A 12,247-nucleotide genomic window follows, 5' to 3' on the forward strand; every position below is an offset into this window, starting at 1 on the left:
GTTTGAATTTTTCATCATTTTCGGGAGAAAATTAATCTCCTTGAATAAAAATACAACTATTCCTGTTAAAGATTAATCATTTTTGTTGAAAATCTCTTTTTTAATGAATTCTTTAAAATAATAATTCAACTATTCAATGTTTGGTTGAAAATTCATCTTTTTTAATATCGTCTTTTCTTGTTGAAAATTAATCTTCTTGGTTTAAAAATTCATATTTTTGGTAGGAAACTTTTTTATTTGAAGGTGCAAATATTTGTTTGAATATTTTATCCTTTTTGGGAGCAAATTAATCTCCTTGGATAAAAATTCAACTATTTCTGTTAAAGATTAATAGTTATGTTAATTAATAATTTGGTTAAAAATTCATAATTTTATTTAGAAATTGATCTTTTTTTATTACAAATTAAACAATTTGGTTGATTTTTTTTAGAAGATTCATCTTTTTGATTGAGAATTTCAATTGAAAATTCATCCTTTTGGGTGAAAGTTAAATTCTTTTGTTAAAAATTCATCCTTTAAGTTTTAAATTCATCTAGTGCAGTTTTAGATTAATTATTTTAGTAGAAAATTTATGACCTCTGCAAAAAATTTGTTGCTTTTTTATGGAAAATTTATTTTTTTCAACTGAAAAATAAACTTTCAATTTTGGTTGAAACTGGTATAAAATTGATCTTTTATAGTTGAAAATTCAACTGTTTGTTTGAAAATTCGTATATTTTGTTGAAATTCAAGTATTTTTATTTGGAAAGTTAAGACTTCAAAGCGGTTTGAATTGAATTTAATATAATACCTGTATTCATTTTATCTACATATGCACCGAATTTGAAGTATAAGAAGATAAAATAAAAACTTGAAAATGTAACTAATTTTTCTTTAATTCGTTTTTTTTGTTGATTTTCTTAAAACTGAAATTAACTATTCAATTTCAATATTGCACACTTTTAGTTAGAAATTTATCTTTTCGGTTGAAAATTCATTTTATTTTGGTTGAAAATTTAACAATTTTGTGGAATTTTTTTCTGTCGAAAGTTTAAATATTGTCTTTTTGGTAGGAAATTTACGTTTTTTTGGGAGCACATTAATCTTCTTGAATAAAAATTCAACTATTCCTGTTAAAAATTAATCATTTTGGTTGCAAATCTCTGTTTTGAAAATGAATTCTTTAAAATAATAATTTAACTATTCAATGTTTGGTTGAGAATTCATCACTTTTTTTTTAAATATCTCCTTTCTTGTTGAAAATTCATCTTTTTGTTTGAAAATTTAACTCTTTTGTTGAATTTCATTTCTGTTAAAAATTTAATTATTGTATTTTTGGTTGAAAATTTACCTTGTTTGGTTAAAGATGCAACTATTTGTTTAAAATTTTCATCTTTTTTAGAAATTAGTCTTTTTGGATATAAAATCAACTATTTCAGATAAAGATTAATAATTTCAGTTGAAAATTCATCACTTTGGTTGAAAATTAAACTATTTTGTGGATTATTTTTGTTCGAAAATTTAATTATTTGCATTTTTGGATGAAAATTTACCTTTTTTGTTTGTAGATGCAACTATTTGTTTAAAATTTTCATATTTTTTTAGATCAAATAATTCTCTTTAGTTTAAATTTCAACTTGTCCAGTTGAATTCTGATCATTTTAGTTGAAAATTGAACTATTTTGTGTAATTTTTTTCTTTTGAAAATTTAATTATTGTATTTTTGCTCAAAAATTTACTTTTTTTGGTTCAAGATTCAACTATTTGTTTAAAATTTTCATCCTATTTCAGATCAAATTAATCTCGTTGGTTTAAAATTTAACTATTCCAGTTGAATATTGATCATTTCAGTTGAAAATTCACCACTTTGGTTGAAAATTTACCTTTTTCATTTTAAGATTTAAAAAAAAAATGTTATCCTTTTTGGGAGCAAATTAATCTCCTTGGATAAAAATTCAACTATTTCAGTTAAAGATTAATAAGTTTATTTGAAAATCTCTTTTTTAATGAATTCTTTAAAATAATAATTTAACTATTCAATGTTTGGTTGAAAATTCACCACTTTTTTTAATGTCTTCTTTTCTTGTTGAAAATGAATATTCTTGGTTTAAAAATTAATTTTTTTCTTTAAAATTTAAATATTCCAGTTGAAGATTGATCACTTTGGTTGAAAATTTGTTTGTTGGTTCTTTTGTTACAAAATTTAATTATTCTATTTTTGTTCAAAAAGTTACCTTTTTTAGTTGAAGATGCAACTATTTGGTTGAATATTCACTTTTTTGGTGAGAAAATAATTTCCTTGGTTGTAAGTTCAACTATTGCAGTTAAAAATTCATCATTCAATGTCAAATTCATATTTTTGCTTCAAAATTCAACGAGTTGGTTAAAAGTTCAAGTCTTATTTTAAAGTCATTTTTTGGTAAAAATTAAATATTACATTAAAAAGTTTAAGTATTTAATGTTTGATTTAAAATTAATATTCTCTCGTTGAAAATTCATCCATTTTATGGAAATTTTTGTATTTTTGGGTTCAAAATTCATCTTCTGGGTTAAAAATGCATGTTTTTGGTTGAAAATTCAACTATGATCTTAATTTTCATTTCTTGCCAGGATACAGACTCGCCAGCATCGCCCGAGAGTAATTACGACCGGGGACTTGTAAGCTCTAAATCATCAAGTATTAGATTAAAAATGAAAATAAAAAAAAGGCTCTAATGTTAAAAATGATTTTTTTCTAGACAGAAGAGTCGCCAGCATCGGAGGAGAATCCTTTTGATAGAACAGACAAAGCGTCGTCCGATAGCAGTGAAATAGATACTGTAATTACTATTTTAATAATTAGTAAAAACAGGGTGTCTATCCTACCTGGAAAACCTGAAAAAACCTGTAAATTTCAGGGAACTTTTTTTTACAAATCAGGGCATTTTTTTAAGAGCGTACTAACTTTTTTAAAATTTAAATTAGAAAAATGAATAACAATTATTTTTCATTTTGTAAAAGTAGCTTTATATTATTATATTTAACTATTTTGTTGAACATTGGTTAAAAGTTAAAATTTTTTTGTTGTAAATTAATTTTCTGGGTTAAAGATTCATCATTTTAATTTGAAATTCGTCTCTTTGGTTGCATAAGGAGCTATTTTTTTTTAAATTTGTGTTTTCTTTGGCTGAAAATTAATTGTTCTACTGAAAATTTAACTGTTCCATCAATTAAAGAAAGATTTAACTACTCAATTTTTGATGGAGAAATGATCTTTTTTATTTGAAAATCCGTCTTTTTGAGAGAAATTAATTTTCAATTATTCTGGTAAAAGATTTATCATTGTATTTGAAAAATCATCTTTTTAGTTACAAAATCTTCTTTTTGGTTGAAAATTAATTTTTTAAACTGAAAATTTAATTATTTAATTATAGGTCGACAATTGAAATTTTTTTCGATAAAAATTCATCTATTTTGACAGAAAATTAATCTTCTTTTTTGAAAATTCAACTTATTCCGTTAAAAATTCATAATTTTAATTAAAAATTTATCTTTTTAGTTACAAATTAAACAATTTGTTTGATTTTTTTGGTACAAAATTAATCTTCTTGTTTTGAAAATTTATCTTTTTGGTTGAAAGTTCCGCTTGTCCAGTTTTTTAATTGAAAATTGATTTTTTCAGTTACAAATTGAACAATTTGGCTGATTTTTTATTTTTGTAGAAAACTAATCTTCTTTTTTTTGAAAATTCATCGTTTTGGTAGAAAATTCAACTATTTATGTTAAAAATTCATAATTTTTATTAAAAATGAACCTATTTAGTTACAAATGAAATAATTTGGTTGAATTTTTATTTTTGTAGAAAATTAATCTTCTTGTTTTGAAAGTTCATCTTTTTGGTTGAAAATTCCGCTATTCCAGTTTTTTAATTAAAAATTTATCTTTTCAGTTACAAATTAAACAATTTGGTTTAATTTTTTTGGTAGAAAATTAATCTTCTTGTTTAGAAAATTCATCTTTTTGTTTGGAAATTCCACTATTGCAGTTTTTTAATTAAAAATTGATCTTTTCAGTTCATAGTTAAACAATTTGGTTGAATTTTTATTTTTTATTTTTGTAGAAAATTAATCTTAATGTTTTGAAAATTCAACTAGTTATGTTAAAAATTCATAATTTTAATTAAAAATTTACCTTTTTAGTTACAAATTAAACAATTTGGTTAATTTTTTGTGTTGAAAATTATTCTTCTTGTTTTGAAAATTCATCTTTTTGTTTGGAAATTCCATTACTCCAGTTTTTTAATTAAAAATTGATCTTTTCAGTTCATAGTTAAACAATTTGGTTGAATTTTTATTTTTTATTTTTGTAGAAAATTAATCTTAATGTTTTGAAAATTCAACTAGTTATGTTAAAAATTCATAATTTTAATTAAAAATTTACCTTTTTAGTTACAAATTAAACAATTTGGTTGTATTTTTTTTTGGTTGAAAATTAATCTTCTTGTTTTGAAAAATCATCTTTTTGGTTCAAAATTCCACTATTCCAGTTTTTTAATTAAAAGTTGATATTTTCTCTTACAAATTAAACAATTTGGTTGAAATTTTATTTTTTATTTTTGTAGAAAATTAATTTTTTTGTTTAGAAAATTCATCTTTTTGTTTGAAAATTCAACTACTTATGTTAAAAATTCATAATTTTAATTAAAAATTTAATTTTTTAGTTACAAATTAAGCAATTTGGTTGAATTTTTTTTTTTGGTTGAAAATTAATTTTCTTGTTTTGGAAATTCATCATTTTGATTGAAAATTCCACTATTCCAGTTTTTTAATTAAAAGTTGATCTTTTCAGTTACAAATTAAACAATTTGGTTGATTTGTTATTTTTGTAGAAAATCAATCTTCTTGTTTAGAAAATTCAACTATTTCAGTTAAAAATTCATAATTTTAATTAAAACTTGATCTTTTTAGTTAGAAATTAAACAATTTGGTTGAATTTTTATTTTTTATTTTTCTATAAAATTAATCTTCTTTCTTTTTTTGAAAATTCATCTTTTTGGTTGAAAATTTAACTATTTCAGTTAGAAATTCACAATTTTAATTAAAAATTGACCTTTTTAGTTTCATATTAAACAATTTGGTTTGAATTTTTTTTTTTTAAATTCATCTTCTTGTTTTGAAATTTCATCTTTTTTATTGAAAGTTAAACTCTGTTGTTAAGATTTCATCCTTTTAGTTTTAAATTCATCTAGTGCAGTTGTAGATTAATAATTTTAGTAAAAATGTATGACTTCTGCAGAAAACTTGTTGCTTTTTTATGGAAAATTAATTTTTTCTACTGAAAATTGAACTATTCCAATTTTGGTTCAAACTGTTAGGTTGAAAATTGATCTTTTATAATCGAAAATTTAAATGTTTGGTTGAATATTCATGTATTTTTTTGATAAATCGTATTATTTGGTAGAAAATGATTTCTTTTTTGTTGAAAATTCAACTATTTGGTTAAAAATTCATGTATTTTGTTGAAAAATCGTCTTCTTTTGATGGAAAATTAATTTGAATTCGGATCGGTTTCAGTCAATCAAAACTTGAAAATGTAACTAATTTTTCTTTAATTCGTTTTTTTGTGCAAATTTTGTTTACTGAAAATAATTGTTTCAGGCAAATAGAAATTCATCTTTTTGGTTTAAAATTCAACTATTTCGGTTGAAGATTGATGATTTTATTCGAAAAATTATTACTTTGGTTGAATTTTTTTTTTAGTCAATTTCTAGCTGAAAATTCAACTCTTATTTTTGGTTGAAAACTGATATTTTTTATTTTAAGATTCAAGTAATTTGTGGAAAATCGATTTTTTTTTAAATTCAACTATTTGGTAAAAAAATAAGTATTTTGTTCAAAATTCAAGTCTTTTATTTGGAAAGTTATGACTTCAAAACGGTTTAAATTGAATTTAATATATTTATTTTATCTACATATGCACCGAACTTGAAGTATAATTCGTTAATGCGCATTAATTCGTTTATTTTTTTAAAACTGAAATTGATCTTCTTGGGTGAAAATTAATCTTTTTGGTTAAAAATTCAATTTTTCTAGTTAAACATTCATTATTTTAGTTGAAAATTCATCTCTTTTTTTAAAAAATCTAACTTTTCTTATTAGTTTTTTAAAATGAAATTTGTTTAAAACTGAAAATGTAATTTAATGTATGTTATTTAGTTAAAATCTCATGTCTTTTTTTTGAAAATTCATATTTTGGAAAAAAATTTATCTAGTGCTGTGAAGATTAATAATTTTAGTTGAAAATTAATCACTTTGGTTGAAAATTTGTTGTTTTTTTTCAGTGGAAATTAATTTCTAGCTGAAAATTAACCTCACATTTTTGGTTTAAAAACTGATATTTTTAGTTTAAGATTCAAGTATTTGGTGGAAATTAATGTTTTCAAATTAAAAATTCAACTATTTTCTTGAGAATTCATGAATTTGGCTGAAAGATCGTATTTTTTGGTAGAAAATTAAACTTTTTGGTTGAAAATTCCACTATTTGGTTAAGAATTAATTTGTATTTTTGGATATAAATATATTGTCAGGATACATATATTCCAGGGACCGAATTTATTTCAAATCAGGCTGGTTCTATACTGGAAGTCGGAGAATCTCACGGGGGAAAATATGTTGTTTTTTGGAAGAAATTAGGCGATACGTATTTTTGCGATTTGTAACAACAAAAATTTCTCGAAGTTATGCGTTTTTGAATCTTGCTTCGTTTATAAAAAAAATGATCAAAATTAACCAAAATGGCGGCGATTTTTCTGAAAAAAATGTTAAAAGCCGACTTTTATTTAAAAAATTCACACTTATATTTTTTCCCTCAATTTTTTGTTAAATTTGTACTATCATAAGGAAATTATCTTGAGTTCACAAATTTTTGTTTATATAAAAAAGATATTCTATTAATTTTGTACGGGCTAAGCCACTTTTATCGTCAAATAATATTTTTCGTATCTGTTGCTGTAAGCAAGAAAAATACGAAAATTCGATTTTATGACCAAAAATTCTCCTGGCTACAAGTTATTTATCCCGTGTGGGTTTTTTGAGAAAATCTACTTTGAATATTGTCATAAAAAAAGCCACTGGCATTTTGTTAATTCTGAATATTTTCAAAATTTTCTCACAAATCGAAAAAGTACGTATCGCCTAATTTCCTCTAAAAAAAACATCTTTTTTCCCCGAGAGATTCTGCGACCTCAAGTGTAGAACCCGCCTGATTTCAAATCGATTCGGTCCAGGATTTGAGTGGACATCCTGAAGAATTTCTTTTCTATTTTACGAAAAAAAAAAACCAACTTATTTCTTCAAACAGCCAATAACACCAAGCTATATGCCAACGCCGATAAGCTACACACCAACAGTTCCGGGATATTCGCCAGCGTCTCCAGGTTATACCCCAACGTCGCCAAGTTATGCGCCCGCATCGCCATATCCCCTCGCGTCGCCAGGCTACACGCCAGCATCGCCAAGCTATTCGCCAGCCTCGCCATATACGCCCGCGTCGCCAGACTATTCGCCCACCTCGCCAACTTCCCGCGAATGGCAAGCTTATTCACCAACGTCGCCAAGTTTTACGCCATCATCGCCAGATTATACGCCAACGCCGATAAGCTATAGACCATTGTCGCCAAGTTATGCGGCACCATCGCCAGTTTATTCGCGAGCATCGCCAACTTATTCGCCAGCCTCGCCAACTTATTCGCCAGCCTCGCCATACACACCCACCTCGCCATATACGCCAACATCGCCAAGCTACTTGCCAGGCTATACGCCAACGCCGATCAGGCCAACTGTCCCGCGTTCTACGCCAGCAGTGCCAAGTTATTCGTGCGCATCGCCGGGTTATACGCCAGTATCGCCAACCTATTCGCCAGTATCGCCAACCTATTCGCCAGCATTGCCAAATTATTTATTTGCGGCGCCATATACACCAGCATCGCCAACTTATGCGCCATCGTCGCCATATACGCCAAGTTATATGCCAACGGATCCAACTTATTCGCCAGCGTCCCCGCCTTATACGACAGGATCGCCAACTTACTCGCCAGCATCGCCAACTTGTACGGTGGCATCGCCAAGTTATTCCCCAGCATCGCCAACATCACCAACTTATTCGCCAGGATCGCCAAGCTATTCGCCAGCGTCTCCCGAAAATCCGTTCGAGAGAGGAACAACTGCTGTAAGAACAATAGTTCATAAAAATTTAAGAAATTGGGAAGAAATTAACATTTAAAGTATTCTTTAAGGCCATGTGATGAGTGGGTCACGTGACCAGATTCCTACCTTAGCGACACTTTCTTCTTTCCTAACTTATATTCACACGCAACGCCACATAGAGTTGAAAATTAGGGATGCTAAACAAGAAGCACTGAGAAAGGTGGGCCGGGTCTTAAATTTGTATAATTATGAAAAAAGTTTTTTGTTGTAAATGATTTTTTTTGTTGCTTTTCTCATAATTATTAAAATTTAGGAACAGACCCAACTTTCCTAGTTCTCCTTATTTATTATCCTAAATTTTCAACTTGGTATGGCGCTTCGTGTGAAAATAAGTTGCGAAATAAACAAAGTGGCGGTATGGTAGGAATCTGGTCACGTGACCCACTCGTCACATGGCCTTAATATCCAAAACTCAGCGGTGCACAGTGGTTGCAAAAAAATGACTTTTTTATGTCACATCCATGATTTTCGACCTTTTCGATGCCTGTGAAGCGGGGCTAAAGCTCTGATGTTTACTACCTAGTGAGTAAAAGGTACTTTTTACTCCCTAGGGAGTGAAAAGTGACGTCAAAGGTGAATAATGAAAATTATACTTCTATTAGCTGTATTTTATGATAATCGGCCCACTCAACATAAAAATTGTAAGGAAATTTTAGTTGTAGAAAATAGAATTTTACCATAAATGTCCGAAAATTTCCGTAATTTTTTTTATTGAATTTTGGACATAACATAAATTAACAACAATTTTCATAAATTTCGGGAAATTTTTTGAAATGTTTAAAATTGAATTTTTGGTAATTTATGGTAATTTACCATATTTACCTGTGAAATTACCATAAATGACCGACAATGTTCATAAATTTCCGTAAATTTATTAATTAAATTTTGGGCAATTTTTTTTCAAGTTACCACAAACTACCTTTAATATTACCATAAATTACCCAAAAATTTTATAAATTTTCGGACAATATTTGAAATGTTTGAAATTGAATTTTTGGTAATTTATCTGTAAAATTACCATAAGTGACCGACAATTTCAATCAATTTCCGTAAATTATTAAATTAAATTTTTGGCAATTTATTTTAAGTTACCATAAATTACCTGTAATATTACTGTAAATTACCTAAAAATTTGATAAATTTCCGAATATTTGTTAAAAAGTTTAAAAATGAATTTTGAGTAATTGACCTATACAATTACCATAAATAGCTGAAAATGTCCATAAATTTCCGTGTATTTTTTAATCGAAGTTTAGACATATTAACATAAATTACCAACAATTTTCACAAATTTCTGGAAATTTGTTGAAATGTTTAAAATAGAATTTATGGTAATTTACCTGTAAAATTACCATAAATGCCCGAAAATGTCCATAAATTTCCTTACATTTTTTAATCTAAGTTTGGACATATTAACACAAATTATCAAGAATTTTCATAAATTTCTGAGAATTTTTTTAAATGTTTGAAATTTAATTGATGGTACTTTAATTGTAAAATTACCATAAATGACCGAGAATGTCCATAAATTTCCGTAATTTTTGACATATTAACATAAATTACCAACAATTTTCACAAATTTCTGGGAATTTTTTTAAAGGTTTGAAACTTAATTTATGGTAATTTACCTGTAAAATTACTATAAATGCTCAAAAATGTCCATAAATTTCCGTACATTTTTTTATCGAGCTTTGGACATATTAAAATAAATTACCAACAATTTTCACAAATTTCTGAGAATGTTTTTAAATGTTTGAAACTTATTTTATGGTAATTCACCTGTAAAATTACTATAAATGACCGAAAATTTCCATAAATTTCCGTACATTTTTTTATCGAGTTTTGGACATATTAACATAAATTACCAACAAATTTCTGGGAATTTTTTTAAATTTTTGATAATTTACCTGCAAAATTACCATAAATTACCAAAAATGTCTATAACTTTCCGTAAATTTTGTAATCGAATTTTGAATATATTGACATAAATTACCAAGAATTTTCATAAATTTCTGGATATTTTTTAATGTTTAAAATTGAATTTGGGATAATGTATGGTCATTTACCATATTTACCTGTAAAATTACGATAAATGACCAACAATATCCGGAAATTTATAAACATTTTGAAATTGAATTTTGGGCAATTTCAATATAATATTGATGTAATATTAACATAAATTACCAACAATTTACATAAATTTCCGGACAGTTTTAAAATTTATTAAAATTTATTTCTGGGTAATTTATGGTATATTGGCCATATTTAACTATAAAATTACCATAAATTAAAATTTAATTTTGGTCAATTTATAGTAAGTTACCATACATTAGCTGTAATATTACCATAAATTACCCTAATATTTCGGAAATTGTTTAAAATGTCTAAAATTTAATTTTGGCTAATTTATGGTAATTTACCCTATTTACCTTTGAAATTACCATAAATGACCGAAAATTTCCATAAAAGTTTAGAAATTTATAGCAATTTAAAAATTTTTTTTTGAAGAAATGTCAGAAATCATTCATTTGTTTAAAAAAATATATCGTATGCGCCCAGGGGGAGAGAGAATTTTTCGACTTGTGTATGTTTTCTGTACAAAAAAAAAAAAAAAATTGAACAAAAGAGTTGATAAGATTTCTAATTAAGTTTTCGAGCCTAAATTTTAAAATAGGGTTTGGATTTTTTTATAAATAATCAAATGTTACAAAAAAATGGTTATTTTTTTATTTGATGTTCCCTGTGCTCGTCAATAACATGAAACTTGTTTAAATCGCCTAAGATTCATAGAGTTACATTAGTTAAAAACTTCCTTAATTCATGGGGAAATTTTTTATGTTTTTTTTTTATTTTTAAAAATATTTCAAAACAAATTTTGAGGATGAAATAACGATTGAACAACTATTAATTTTGAAAAAAGTCGCGTTATTAAAAAATTAAAAAATATAAATTTTATAAAAAAAATTACATTTAAATGAATTATTATTTAAATTAATCAATAAATTATTATTTAAAAATATCATAGAAGTCATGAATAATTTAAAAAAATATAATTATATATAAAGTATTAAAAGATATTTAGAAGTTTTGAAAATATTGAAAAATAATATTGAGAACTTGAAACAAAATTCGAAATTTTTTTAAGAAATGTAGATTCGTCAAGGTCTCGAACAGACGATTTAGATGTTTTAAAAGCATTTTTAAAATTAAGAAATAGTTATTAATTAGTTTATATGATTAATTATTATTTAATTTAATTTGTTAATTAATTTTCTTTCCTCTTTTCTCAATTAAAAGACATCTAAGAATTTATTGTCCAAATTTGATCGTTACATTTTTTTTCAATTTTCAAGAAATGAGTACTGTACTATTTCTTCAACTAAATATATAAATTCTATGAAAAATCTAAATTGATCTTAAAAATTTTCTGCACTTCAAGCAAGAGATCCGAGATGCCCTTCCGTTTTATCGGCCAGAACTGAAGACGGAAATCAAGAACGAATACGCTAGACCAGTGAGTGTAAGAAATTTTTTAAAACAAAAAAAAACCTGTATCTCAAATTCTCGATTGAATATTAATTTTGTGAATTATTTCCAAACAGGACGCTAACTTCGAGACGGATACACCTCTTTCGCCCGAAAATCCCTACGACAAAGGCGAAGTCTGAAGAAGTAAAGTAGCTATATTAATAAAATTGCGATTGTTATCCTGAGTTTAAAAAAAGGAAGAGAAGGATCGATAGATCAGGACGACTTTAAAATCTGAAATTATAAAATATCAGAACCAGAAAATTCCCGAATTTACACAATTAAATTTTTTTCATAGATATTATTGATTTAAATACAATATTCAAATATTTGTATTGAAAAAATATATTTCGAATGTTTAAAGTTTCTAAAATTATTGTTTGAATATAAATAACGGCAATCGAAAAAACATTTATTCAGAAATATATTGATTTTAAAAAATTTTTGTTTTAAATTCAAACAACAACTTTAGAAACTTTAAACATTACAACATTTTT

General features: G+C 25.7%; 1 protein-coding gene across 4 annotated transcripts in view; it reads left to right on the forward strand.

The window, feature by feature from the left end:
- The window catches only part of LOC117174549 (DNA-directed RNA polymerase II subunit RPB1-like), a 20,103-nt gene extending 8,157 nt beyond the window's left edge, over window positions 1-11,946 (forward strand). Inside the window, exons 5-9 of one of the 4 annotated variants that reach the window (XM_033363774.1) lie at window positions 2,590-2,637; window positions 2,718-2,798; window positions 7,318-8,184; window positions 11,666-11,742; window positions 11,825-11,946. In XM_033363774.1, coding sequence (XP_033219665.1) covers window positions 2,590-2,637; window positions 2,718-2,798; window positions 7,318-8,184; window positions 11,666-11,704 — 1,035 coding nt within the window. In that variant the 3' untranslated portion in view covers window positions 11,705-11,742; window positions 11,825-11,946. Of the gene's footprint in view, window positions 1-2,589; window positions 2,638-2,717; window positions 2,799-7,317; window positions 8,185-11,661; window positions 11,743-11,824 lie in introns of all 4 variants that reach the window. The other 3 variants (XM_033363783.1, XM_033363758.1, XM_033363765.1) reach the window with 3 other exon arrangements.
- The last annotated feature ends 301 nt before the right edge of the window (window positions 11,947-12,247 follow it).

Source organism: Belonocnema kinseyi, chromosome 1 (genome assembly GCF_010883055.1).
Source record: "Belonocnema kinseyi isolate 2016_QV_RU_SX_M_011 chromosome 1, B_treatae_v1, whole genome shotgun sequence".
NCBI classification, from domain to species: Eukaryota; Metazoa; Arthropoda; class Insecta; order Hymenoptera; family Cynipidae; genus Belonocnema; species Belonocnema kinseyi.